We start from the raw sequence: 14,098 nt of genomic DNA on the forward strand, positions 1-14,098 counted from the left end.
TATTATGTTAAAATAACCAAGCATATGTTAAACCTAACTGATAATAACTTGTATTTTGTTCTGAGCTCTTCACTTTTGTACCCTTGTCCTGTAACTCTTATTCCCAAACTGTCCTCCAGACTGATGTTTACTTGATTATGTTGACATTTTTTGTAAGTCGTTTTGGTTAAAAACATCTGCTAAGCAAATAAATATAAAACGCATAAAATGTATGAATCATTGCATCTGGTTGTGAGCCACTTGGTTGTTTTTGAGAGAGTAGATGATAAGACGAGACATTAGAAAACTTTCATTTTATAAACTGTCTGATAAGTCAAAGACCTGTTTCATGTACAGTAGCATATTACTATGATAATATCAAGTAAAAAGAATTTTTTTTTTTTATTTGTGGAGCCCCACTTTGAAATCTAAAGCATTATGTTCTCCAGATTGTGTTGTGTTATTTTAACTTTTAATTCTTTAAAGCAGCAGTGTTTATTTTGCATGAGGACTGAACATTAAAAACCATTAGATTCTTTAAGGAATAAATATTGCAAGATAAAAAGCTATCAAACCATCTGATAACGTCAATGGCAGCTATGACAGCTGCCATCTGTTTTACTGTATCTGAAACTTGTAATTCACAGGAGGCCTTGTGGTTTTGCATATGTCTTTTTGTTAATTAGGAAAAGTAACATTTTCAAACATAATACACAAATAGCCAAATGTATACTTGACTACTAGTCTCAGTTTACCAAAGCTACTTTTCTAAGCAAAATAATTTGTCAAAAGGTACTTTTAACAACACGAAAGAGGAATTCTTTATTATATGAGGCAGCAATAATAAACCAGACGTGGGCAGAGCCTAAATACCTAATGAACTGTTGTTTCCTTCTCAGGCCACGTGACTTTTGTCACCGATCTCTGTTTCAAGCAGGGATTTCCCCAGAATATTTCTGATGAGATGCTGGTTTCTTATCAAATGGTCACTCCTTCACACCGCTTGTAGATTTGCACTGATCATGACTTGAAAAAGCATATCCCACACCTTGGGTTTTGCACTGTTTCATTTGAGGTTTGCCATTTACTTACACTTAATTCATTATGAACTGTTTTGTAACCTTCACATTTTATTTTGACCACAGTAGTGTCACTCTAATTTATGCAACACATGTGATCAGGAAGTTAGAGAAAAAAAAAAAAAAAAAATGGGTCTTTATTTTTTTAACTTTGATATGAGAGCCTTGCTTTAGCAGTGTGCACTAAAGACTTCTTGTTTACTGGTTATATGCTTAAAACATAAGACAAGCTCTTCATTGCTTTACATCCCACAGGAAATACCACTGTCTGAAATCCTCCAAGTGGACCCAGCTCGAGACTTTGCTAATCTGGCACAAGGCAGCAATCCTCATTGCTTTGAGATCATTACTGACACCATGGTGTATTATGTTGGTGAAAATAATGGCGGGAACTACCAGAATCCTGTGTTGGCTGCCTCGGGAGTGGGACTGGAGGTGGCCCAGAGTTGGGAGAAGGCCATTCGGCAAGCTCTGATGCCCGTGACCCCTCAAGCTAGTGTGTGCACAGTTGCGGGGCAAGGAAAAGATCACAGTAAGCAACATGATTTTTATTATGAATTAAATGGACTTCATTGCTAAGAGTTTCACATTGTTGATTTCTTTTAGACTATACATTTAACAGATGGGTTTGGATTAATAATCTATTAATCTGTTTAATAATAATTTCTTCAATTATAAAATTAATTTATTTAACATGTTTTGGGGGCATTTAAAGTGACAGAATTCACTGATTTGGGTTTACAGTATTGTCTTAATATTTAAGTTTTGAGGTTCTTGTTTAATTGATTTTCTTGTTTGGTTTAGTTACCAGCCTGTTTCAGGTGCTTTTGAATTTAAGTGGATGATAGCTACTTTCATCCTGAACATTGTCTCTGTGTTCATGCGGCTTTTTCTCCCAGCTCTCGAGGCAGGTTATGTCGATTGTCATGTGTCTTCTCAGGATTGCTCCTGAATGAGTAACTGTGACTGTAGCCTACCACCTTGTTAAAGGTTTGTTCCTGCCTTGCGCCCACAACTCTTGGTTTAGGCTCCAGCCCCATTCTTTTACTGAGGGAATTCAGTAAATGAATGAATGGATCTTATATGAAATAAAAGAAAACCACGCATGTCAATTGACTTTTATTGCCCTTGAGATGTACAGAATCAAACGATTATGCTCTGCCTATTGATCTTTCTAAATTCTCTAAGTCATTTTGAATAACGAATAAAGCATGATCATAAGTAAATGGTGTCACTTAATCACAGTTCATGGGATTCAAAGTTGATTCCCAAGTTCAAGAACTATGTGGAGTTTTCATGTTCCAACTACAGTTTCTTCCCATGTGTTAAAGATGTGGGGACTATAAACTGACCAACTGTCCGTGAGTGTCAGTGTGCCTCTTAATGGGCTGACAATCCATTTCTTGTTAACTGCTTCTTGCTTGAATAGACTCAGGTCAGCAAACATTAACAGTCAAAGAATTTGTAAGAAGACACATTTGTTAGATTCTCTGCCATGTGTCAGTTACTGATTTAAATATTTTTGTGATCACTTTTTTCTGGCTCCTCTGTTTTCAATGCCTTTTGACACCAACGACAGCTATTTGATTTATAAGATTTTGCCACAACTGCCTAAATAAAAAAATAACACTTTTTATTTTGTAAGAACAATAGTATTTCGTGATTGTGTTTTTATTCTTTTAAATTATTTTTTCCAGTTATGTCGCTCTCATTTAACTTCTTGCATGTTACTTTCTGCTGTGCTTCCCCTTTCTTTAGGTAAGAAGTAAAATAAGATTAAGGGCACTTCTAGTTTACCACATAATGGAAACGTGCTTTTCAATCTCTTTCTGTTGTGGTTTCTATATTTCTGTGGTTTCTTTGGAATTTTATTATTCTCTCTTTATTTGCTGGTTGATTTTAAACTATTCAGGAATGCCCATTGATATTGTGTGATTCCCCTTTTATTACTTATACTTAGTTTTTTGTTTATATTGTCCCTAAACTGAAGAAAGCATGGAATGAAAATGAAATAAGAATAGGAGGATGTTAATTTTTTTTCTAATTTCTACTTGTTTCACTTGAATGGCTAGATTTACACCTTACAACTCCATAGTCGTGGGTTCAAACCACTGTTCTTTCACTGTCTAGTTTTCATTTGCTCTAAGCAGATTACTTCTATGGACCCAATTTTTATGCTCATCCAAAAGATGTTAGATTGATTAAGGTGTGTAAGTTAGCTGGGCCCTGTGTGAAGAAGTGGGTGTATTGCATGAATATGCCGTGCGTTAGAATGGAGTCTTGTCCAAAAGTTGTTCATGTCTTGCACCTTGAATAGGCTCCAGCTCCTCTCATTCCTAAAGAAGAGTAAGTGAGGTCTTAACATTAGTGAATGAATGACTTATTTCACTTTGATTTCCTTTCTTCACATGCCAGGTGTAATTTGATGCATGCAGTATTACATTCAGTACAGATACAAATGGCTATACAAAGCGAAAACCTTTCCAATGAATTGCCTGTGTGCTCCACATCTTCCAGTGTAAATCTAGTTTTGTCCGTTTGTACGTTTACAAAAGTTGAAACAACGGTCATTGTACTGTGTAACTTGTGTATCAACAATATTTACTAAAACTGTGTTATTTGCAGCTGATCCAAGTATGTGTTCACAACACAGGAAATTCTGGAATGTAACACATGTAAATCATTCTTGATTTAGCCAGTAAGTTTTGCCTTGTAAGCTCTATAAAAGTAAAAATAAAAAAAATTTCTATCCTATTGACACTTTCATTTTAAAGCAACTTACATTTGGTAACAATTAAGATGATAGCATAAATCATTTCCACAAAGTCACTTGGAATAAAGCAAGTACTAAAATATGCACAAATATACATTTGAAATATTTCAAATGGTACTAAAAATCTAAATGGGCTGTTTTATTATAATACATATGTATGCCAGAGAGAACACAGTTCATGAGGAACTTTTTATGTCATGGAGCCAACAGTAACTAGGACTTTTAATATGAAAATAAAATTGTAAATTTCTTGTTTTATTGAACATCTCTGAAGTATTCATTCAAGTGTGTCGTTCAATTATTTAGCCAACAGTGGTTTGCTTTCCTCTAGAATTAACATCTCTCTGGAATCTGTTGTCCGTTTCCTTATTCTTGTCAGCCCTTAAAGTGTTTTATGTTTCTAAACTGTATTATGCATTTTTTAACTTATTGGTTTGGTGATTAAATTTTTATTTAGTTGACCAGCCAGTCAGCTTCCAACCAGCTAAGTGTCAGACACCCATTTCATAATATTGGTGCTGTATGATCTGTTAATATGAGATGCAGAAAGCTCTAGAAATGTCAAGTTGTAATAAAATTTACAGATTTATTTTATGTATTATACAGCAATAACACATGGTACAGCATAATTTCACAAGAAATATAAGTATGTCAAAGTCAATATAATTGTATACAGATACAAGTATGTACGAGGGATGTACAAAAAGTTTTCACACATTTTTTTTAACTCTATTTATGAAGAAATTCTAAAACAAATTACATCACTTTTCTACATAGTCACCTTTCTTTGCAATGCAATTTTCTCAGCATCGTACCAACTTTTTAATGCTCAATTACTACTCCTCCCACCTTCACTGTTCCCAACGAAAATATAAAAGTGCGGAAACTTTTTGAACGTCCCTCATATAAGTATATACATAATGTATAATGTATAGTTCAGCATTTTTTGTCCATTCAATCACAGATGAGGGTACTAGGGAAGGGTTCTGTACAATAGAAGAGCGTGTTTGGTTAAGTGCACCTCAGATCCATTCTGGACTAGGAGTTACTTCTTACGTAGAAAGAGGTACGCCACATCTACCATGTCCTATACGGATTTTGTTAGGGTTTTCCAAACTTGGTGGAACATTTCAAATCCAGGAGGTCTCTCTGTCGGTTATATGGCTATAAATATCATTGGTAGTTGCATGAACCCAGGTCTTCCCTCTGTACATACAAATTTTCTTCTCACAGCTGATCATATAAACAGTTGTCTAAGTTTAAAAAAGGCCATTGGGATATTGTGATGTATAGGTAGTTGTGCTTTACCAATGATTTTCTTGTATTCCCGCTGTAAGGTTTCCTGCCTTCATAAAGTTGGAGATGAAATGTGTCTGGATGTAGGAAGCCAAAAAAAGACCTTGTCTTGATGCAACCACTAATAATATACATAGTCATGTTAAGTTGCACATCCAGCTGTTTAGCCACATTGGTTCCCCATATTCTGCTATGATGTACACAAGCCCTAGAGCTGAGCATGTCAGTGTTGTAGCTATAATACCTCAAGATATTCCGCGCAGTCTCTGTAAGATATTATTGCACCAATTTTATGTAAGGAATAGATCTTCTGTTTTATGGAAGTAAGAGAAAAAGAACTAAGGTCAGGGAGAGGAAGTATATGGGTTAAGAAAGAAAAGCTAGCAAAGATGATTGAGGGAAAAACATTAGAAGCAAAGGATCAGAATGAGGAGACAGAGGGACAGTTCCAAAACATGTTGATAAAAGGTTAATTTAAAGAACAATGATAGCATTATTAGTCAGTGTCCCCATTGTCCAGTCCCCTGACAAACTGTTTAAGATCCTAAAAGCCATTTGCAAATTTAAACTGAATATATTGATGACTGGTGTTTCCAGGAAAATAGTATATTTTCAAAAATGGTATTCCAAAATAGAGTTGTGGAGGATTGAAGGCCACACAATGGAGGGTAAAGGTAAAGACGTACAGATTACTTTAGGTAAAGGCCTCATTGTGCAGGTTTGGAGTATGAGACTGCCAATATAGAAATGTGCCCAAGTATCTTTCAACACAATGCCATAACGTAGGAGCAAAATACATAAGGAGGCCAGAGCTACAAAGTACAGACTTTGAAAGTAATGAAAGGTAATACATCAATCTAAGCACAATGAGGATCCATGATTGTAGGAGCAAGATTAGTTTTACTCCAGATTGGACAGAGGCTGTAAGGTCAATATTATAATTCTAAATTTAATCAGATTACCTTAGGTCTTTTCTATTAGAACTTCATTTCTATAAAAACTAATAACTGTTTATCTAATCTTAACTTTTATTCCATTACTTATGAGTGGATTCTGTGTGTTTTGCATGTCCCACGACTCTTGCCAGATGACTGTATCTTAAGTATCTTGTTTTAGCCTTATTTTGGAATGCAACATGGAGAGGGTTTGGTATTTGGACAGAAGAGTAGAAAATCAAATTTTTTTATTTTATTCCCACTCTGTTATTCTGTAATTTATTGTTTTTTTTTTCTTTTTTTTATTGGTTGCAATGACAGATGTGAAACTGGTGATAAAGTGGAAATTCAAGGAATGTCACTTTTCTCATTTAATTTTTGAAAATGTTTCCTACACAGGATAAACTTTATTTCTGATCAATCAGTAAATTTTGCAAACTAGAACTTTATAGGTCTTAGTCACAATCTTAAGAGGAAAGCAGTACTCTCACTTCTCACCTCCTTAAGGACAGGGGTAGTATTGCTAAAAGAGACCCCTTACAAAATAATGATTAATTTTGGCTCAGAATAGACAGGATTAGTTATTCTAACTACGAAAAGAAAACAAGAGACATGGGAATCTTAATTCACAAAACAATCTCATTTGTAGTCACTTGTGTAGTGTTATACATTCAGAGCAGTATATTATAGTGGTGGGAGAGCTATACAAATCTAAGTTAATTCTGGCTAATATACAGTATTTACTTTAAATAGGCAATAGAGAATTCAGTCTTGAGATTCTTAGATTGTTTTTATAGTACAAGCACTCCTACACTTAATGGCTGGAAATTTTAATTGAGTATTGTATTCAGATTTAGATAGGTCTGCAAAACTGCGAGAAATTCCATAGTTTACTATAAAGTTTGTACTTTCTTTGAACAATTAGGATTTCAATATTCAAACTCGAGAGAATAATCTTTCACAGGTACATCATAGTTACTGAAGAACTGTTTTTTTGTAGTGGATAATTACTTTCTTGCGTCAATTTGTATTTCAAATATTAAAATATTTTTATATCCGACCATACCTCTCTTATTTTAGAGCTAAAACTATACCCCACCAATCCAGCTCAGAAATAAATATTTAATCCATTAACACTTGATGATGAGAACTTTATAAAATTAATTTCCACACAAATTGATATCCAAAGTTTCTGCAGAGATTTCTGCAGGATAACTCAGGGAAATGCTTAAAGTAGTGTTTAAATTGAAAATGATCTTGTATGTTTCACATAAAAATAAATTACAGACGAGAAGGGCATCATCATGTTTATCACAATTTCTGTAACTTAGTAGGAATATGCAAAATTGCCAAATAAGACACTCTGTAAGAAAACAATCTGTACAATCAAAATTGAATCTTTTGCCATTAAAAAAACACAGCATCTTTTGTTCACATTATCATCATTAAGAACATGGAGAAAAGTCCAATAAGAATTTAGCATAATTAATATGAACATTAACAGTATTGTGGGAAATAAAATCAAAGGGAACAAAGAAATAATTAGCATACTTAAGTACTAGGGTGTTGTACCGTGTTAGCCATTATGAATGTAGAGAAAAGCCAAGCAAAATGACACCTTTTATTGGCTAACTAAAAAGATTACAATATGCAAGCTTTCGAGGCGACTCAGGCCCCTTCTTCTAGCATACTTAAGAAATACCACAAGTCCTTATATTCCTTACAGTTTACAGAAGATGAGGCTCAAACCATTGATTTCTGTCATAAAATATCAGTACCACAAATTAATACTCCCATTTGTAGAAGCCTTTAAGGCTGAATTAAATTCCTATACTCTAAACTACTAGAAAGGCCTAGACGAGTATCCAGTAGAATTTTATATAAAAAGCAAAAAAAAACTACCAAAAATATTATAGCAAGTGTTAGTTGTTGTACCAAAAAAAAGTAAAATGCCTACTTACTAGGATATAAATTATATAGACCAATTTCACTTCTAAATAAAAATAATAAAATCCTGGTAAAAGTTTTAGCTAAAAAATAGAGAAAGTGCTCCCCTCATTATCATTGAAAGGTCAAGCTGGATTTACTAAAGACAAATAGTATCCAGTTTTCAGCGAAAGTTTCAGTTTTCTACAGAATCCAAATTTCCAAAGTTTTTATTATCCTTCAGTGCAGAAAAATAGTTTGATAGAATACAATGGGAATATCAAATTACCTTACCTAATTGGTAACTTGGGTTTGGTTCCAATATATTTACTGGGATTAAACTGGTGTGTACTAGTCCAAAAGCCTCAGTCCTTATAATGAATATAAATTGGTTTATTTCAAATAAGAATGTGGAACAAGACAAGGGAGTCTATTATCATGAATAATTTTTGAAGTTGCTTTGAAAAAGGGACCATAGGGAAAAATCAAAAATATTTTTATGCCAATGAATATGCTGCATATCTCAGAGCCATATTTTGTTTGCCGTTAGTATTATATTTCCTGGGAGAATCTTATACAATCTGTTGATTCAAAATTGATTTTAATATGAATGTTTTATGCAGTGAATTCTCTTGCATGCCTCACCAAACTAGTTATTATTATTTTTATTATTATTACTGATTGTATCAGGATAATTTAAATGCCTGTAAATTATTATTGCAAGAAAACAAAAGTATCTTTAAAAATAACTTTGGTAATACAATAGAATTATTAAACAGGATGTTAAGAGATGGTCCTCCCTCTATCTCACTTTAGATGGGAAAATCAGTATTATTATGATTAAAATTAAACTCCTATCTTTGTTTCACAACATTCTTACATATATTTACAAATCCTTCTGTAAGACATTAAATTCAATTGTAACCTCATTTATCTGGAATTCAAGATAACTGCGAATTAAAGAGATCTAAAGTTGAAGGACATATAAAGCTGGAGGCAGCATGACATTGCCTTACATTCTGATCTACAAATATTTGTACAATAAGACATTGCAAATTGTCAGAAATCTATGTGTCCACATCTGCTCAGTTAGATATGGAAAGAGAATCTTGCGCAGAATCTTCTCTGAATAATAATAATAATTCATTACATTTATATAGCGCTTTTCTCAGTACTCAAAGCGCTATCCACACAGGGAGGAACCGGGAAGCGAACCCACAATCTTCCACAGTCTCCTTACTGCAAACTTTGTCAAAAGCAATCTACACAACAACCCTCAAAACCTAATTCACCTAAAAATTGCTTGTTTGCATACAGTATTCAGACCCCTTCTTTCTTTTTACACATTTTACGTTGCAGCCTTATGCTAAAATCATTTACATTTATTTTTTTCCTCATCAAAAACACTTAATACCCCAGTATGACAAAGAAAGAACTAGACTTTTAGGAGTTTTTGCAAATATATTAAAAGTATATATATATATATATATATATATATATATATATATATATATATATATATATATATATATATATATATATATATATATATATATATATATCTGAAATACTACATGGCAAAAGTTGTATGTTGGAACTGATTGAGTTAGAGTAAATGTGTGGTTAACAGATTGTAAATACAGGACAAGAATTTTTTCCAGCAGTTTTTCATCAGAGTTTATCATAGAAATCCGGTAGTGACTTGGAACACTCAAATAACTCTTTCCTTGATTTAAAATAATTGTGGTAACGCTCTCTTTAACTGAGAGATTATTTTCTGTGAAGGTAATGACAGCATTAAATATCTGAAAAGTGGGTTAGATGACTAATTGCAAAGTGTGACTAAAAGCTCAGGGACAGTCAATCTACCTTTAAATTCAGTCATTAAGAAACAGTAATCTAGAAGGAAAGATTCTTCCCCAGTGAGATTAGGGAGAGTTGGACTTTCCAGGAATGAATAACCAAAAGAAGGATAAGGGATTAAAATTTTAGGAAAAAATTCAAAGAAACATTTGTTAAGCTTGGTACATTTATTGGTTATGCTTTGACCTTCATGGCTGCAACTGAGGCGTGTAAATCACATCTTTTAAGCCTAACAGCTAACAGGCTGTTGGGTTTTGGCCCAGCCACCTAGTATTGTACCCATTGTGTGATGGACTGTACAATGGAGAAGCAGAGAATTTAATTACATCCAATTTAAAGAAGTGTGGAATTACTGTCTTTTCCAATGAGCCAATCAACTAGCAAACACAATCTTGGAATCACAGGTAAAGCCTTTTATTGGACTGTCCACAGACCTGGATGTGAGAGCAATGAATTTGGATGGCTTGGAGGTGATTTCTTGGTCAAAGTCTGTATTTTAGAGTAGAGAAAGATTAATCTTCATGTGGGCATCATGAGGTGTAAGCAACAGAAAATGACACATTGCAAGACTGCATCTCTGTTTCGAGGGGGAGGTAGGATTTTTTCTTTTGCTTAGTGGTCTATTAAATGAATAGTACAACATACTAATTTGTTCTTCTTATTCTAGATCAAGGGTCTGCAAAATCTGTCACAAAGGAGCGTAGTGGCTACAGGTTTTTGTTCTGACCCATTTCTTAATGAGAAGTCACATATTGCTGTGAAGCACTTATTGCCCAAATAACATTTTTCTGCCTCATTTTAGTTGTCTCACTTGTTAAGATTCCCCACCTATAACTGCATATTTTAGCCTTAAACAGCTACATTCACTATTTTTTTAATTACTCCTCATTAGCAATAAGATGTAAATGATAATGGTGCCATTACTTCTCCATTTAACTTGTTTCCATTTACACCTCTGTGTATTCATCAATATTTGGGAGGAAGCTGAAAGGAAAAAGTGAAGAACTGAAAGTTAGTAATTGACTTCATGCTATAAATCACTGGAATGATAGACTTGGAAAGGAAAAGAATCTGCGATATAAGAATGACCTGAAATGGCAGAATGAAAACACTAACAAGCTGTAAAATTTAATAACATCTATCATTGCCAAGATTGGTTTCTAATAAAGCAAATAGGTTGGAACAAAAACCTGTACCTACTACGACCTTTCAGGACTGACTTTGCAGACCCATGTTCTAGATGATTAGATATTTAGTCATTGCTTTAGGATTATAAAATAAAGAATCAGATATGAACTCCAATACATATCCAGTAGGTCCACATGTAAATGTTCAGACCATTTGCTTTTTTACATTCAGCTGCTTGGAAGTAAAATTCACATATTTATCTCACTAATTTGTACATGTATGCTGTCTGCTTACAACTTTAAGTAACATCTTTTAAAAACTTCAAAAAATAATTAAATATTAAAACAAATCTACACCTTCTAAGTTGTTTTGTGCAAACCTCATTTTGGCCAGCTACAGCCATGAGTTATTTTGGTATGTGTCTTCCAGTTTTGTGGGTGGAGTGGTGGCTCTGATGCTAGGGATTTGCACTGGCAATCGGAAGGTTGCTGGTTTGAATCCTGTAAATGGCAAAAGGGACTCTGCTCTGTTGGGCCTTTGAGCAAGGCCCTTAGCCTGCAATTGCTCCGTCCTGAATATGACTTTAACCTGCATCCAGCCCCACCAGCAGGACCTCCAGCTTACAGAGAAAAAACCTGGGGGTTGGTGGCAGAATTGGCACTGCATAAAAAAACTCACACTGTTCCATTCCATCTGAACTAGTGTGGTGCTGAGGTGTCACCTGTTGCATGGCTGCACTTGGGCCCTAATCTGGGATCCTGAGTTGGTTTGTCATGTGGTGGGTGCAGCAATGCGTACTCTTAACCTCTTTCCTTCCAATTTTACATAGTAATGTGGTACAGTTTCTCACAATTCTTAACAGAGAATCTCAAGTTCTTTTCGTGATCATCTTCAAACGCTTCCATCCATTTCCAATGGACTGAGTCCTGGCCTTTGATGAGGTCACTTGGGAGCATTCAAATATTTTCTTTGTTTATACCATCCATGTTCATCTTATTTCTGGTTTAGCAATTTTCCCTCATCCTATGCTTTAAGCTATTTTTTATGTCATCCTAGGCATATATTTGGAAAAAAGCATAGATAGAACAAACTTCTAGTACAAATAACAGTAGGGACAATACGTTAGGATTGTTCAGCCTTCATTCAGTAAAATGTATGCCTGCAAAATATAAAGCAAGTATAACATATATATATAGGTTAGGAAGTGACTGAGAGATGAAAGGGGAGACAAACCAGAGTTGGTGTGAAAAGTAATCATTAAAGGAGGTAAAGCTAGAGTTTAAAGGTTAGTTGGTCATTCATTACTGTGTAATCTGTTTCCATTATGTTTGTTTGAATGTATTTTTGAGTCCCTGTGCAAGTCCACAAAGAGAAAGATCAGTGTGGGTACTGACAAAGGACAGGACATGACCCACAGTAGACTCAGTGCATTCTTTGGTCTTGACAGCTCCAACATGTTCTCTGAAATTAACTGAATGCCATCTCTCTGTTTCACCTGTGTGGAATTTCAGACACTTTCAACAAGAAATGCAGTAACACACTGGAGATTTTTTTGTAATATTACAAAACATTGGGTCCATATCTGACATATTTAATTTTGATACAGTGGCTTATGATATTACAACAAATTCCCAGTGGGGCATGTGAGTTTACAGACAAGAAATTAGCATAGTTCAGGAGGTTAGTGCTGGAAATCATAGGTGGAGAAGGAAAATGCCTTCACTGGTAGCTCTTATCTATAAAATGTGGAAATAATGTTTAATAATCTGAGGAGAAGGAAAAAAAAATAGGACAATTAGGTGGATTGAAGGGGATACACCTTCCAGGTGTATTCTATGTAATACAGAGCAAGAAAAAGGTTTATATTCCAGGCTGTATTTCCACAGTTGTTTTTCTTCAAAATCATCTGCTGTCAGATGATTTATTTTTTATTTACTTAAATGAGAGACAGTATTTAAAAATATGTCAACAACATTTTGCTGTCAAAGACTGCAAAATGAACATAAACATCCTACTTACTGTATATGTGGACTTTTTTCTGAATGTTGTTCGCTGTAAGTCATATTTGTCTATGCCACTGCATCTTCTCTTATACCAGGTAAAGCAGCAATTGTGTGCAATAATGTTTTGGAAAAATATTTTCCTTAATTCTATTGAAGACAAGCTTAATATTCTTTCAAGTGTTTGGTTTTATTGTAAAATTGTGAGGTATTGATTAAATACAAGATTGGTTAAAGGTAAATGTGTTTAATAGTATTCATTTATTGCTGCTTACTGTTTTAACAAAACATTTTAAAATGTATGCTTTATTTTCTGTTTTGCAGAGGAGCTCTCGATCAGCATATCTGTTTCCAACTACCAGATTCAGGAGAATGTGGTACGTCTGATGGCATTCTTATTTTTGCCATGCCATTTACAGCTTACTTGTTTGATAGTGGTACCATTATGGGGAGGCTTGCAAATTCACTGTTGAAGAAGTCACATATAATATATCCGTACTGCTTCGCTGAGGTACAAGGTTGACTTACAGTATATATACTCTTTATGTACTGTATGTATGTATGCAGGGAGCCAATGGCGGAGCTGCCAATTGTGGTATTCTCTTCCGAATGCCAGTCGGGCTTCGCGGTGATGGGCTGTGAGCACAGGTCTCATTGGAGGACGTCTGGACCTCATGCCAATCTCATTTATTCTGTTTCTGACATGCACAACTGTAGCCAGCTGGAGGTCATTCTGTAGGGCTCTGCCAGTGTTCTTCCTGTTCCTCCTCAAACAAAAGAGCAGATACTGGCCCTGTTGCTGGGATGATGCCCTTCTATGGCTCTGTCCCTGGCTCCTCATGTAAAAGCTTGTCTACTGGTATGTCCTCTATGCTCTTGAGACTGTGCTGGGAGATACAGCAAACCTTCTAGTGATGTCACGTAGGAGGAAGAGATGGACTACCTGTGCAACCTGAATCGGCTTCAGCTACCGCCTCATGCTACCACTAGTGACAAGGACACTAGCAAAATGTAAAACTAGAGAAGAATCAGTCAGGAAGGATAATGAGAGAGCAATTGTCTGTGGCCACCACCTGCAAAGCCATTCCCTTTTTGGGGGTTGTCTTGCTGTTGCCTCTC

At 34.8% G+C, this 14,098-nt stretch overlaps 1 protein-coding gene across 1 annotated transcript in view; it reads left to right on the forward strand.

The window, feature by feature from the left end:
* The window catches only part of prkd3 (protein kinase D3), a 342,598-nt gene that overhangs the window by 300,766 nt on the left and 27,734 nt on the right, over positions 1–14,098 (forward strand). Inside the window, exons 11-12 of the mRNA XM_028797458.2 lie at positions 1,314–1,590; positions 13,304–13,356. Of these exons, the coding sequence (XP_028653291.2) occupies positions 1,314–1,590; positions 13,304–13,356 (330 nt within the window). The remainder of the gene's footprint in view (positions 1–1,313; positions 1,591–13,303; positions 13,357–14,098) is intronic.

The sequence above is a fragment of the Erpetoichthys calabaricus genome, chromosome 3 (assembly GCF_900747795.2).
Source record: "Erpetoichthys calabaricus chromosome 3, fErpCal1.3, whole genome shotgun sequence".
In the NCBI taxonomy this organism is placed as follows: domain Eukaryota; kingdom Metazoa; phylum Chordata; class Cladistia; order Polypteriformes; family Polypteridae; genus Erpetoichthys; species Erpetoichthys calabaricus.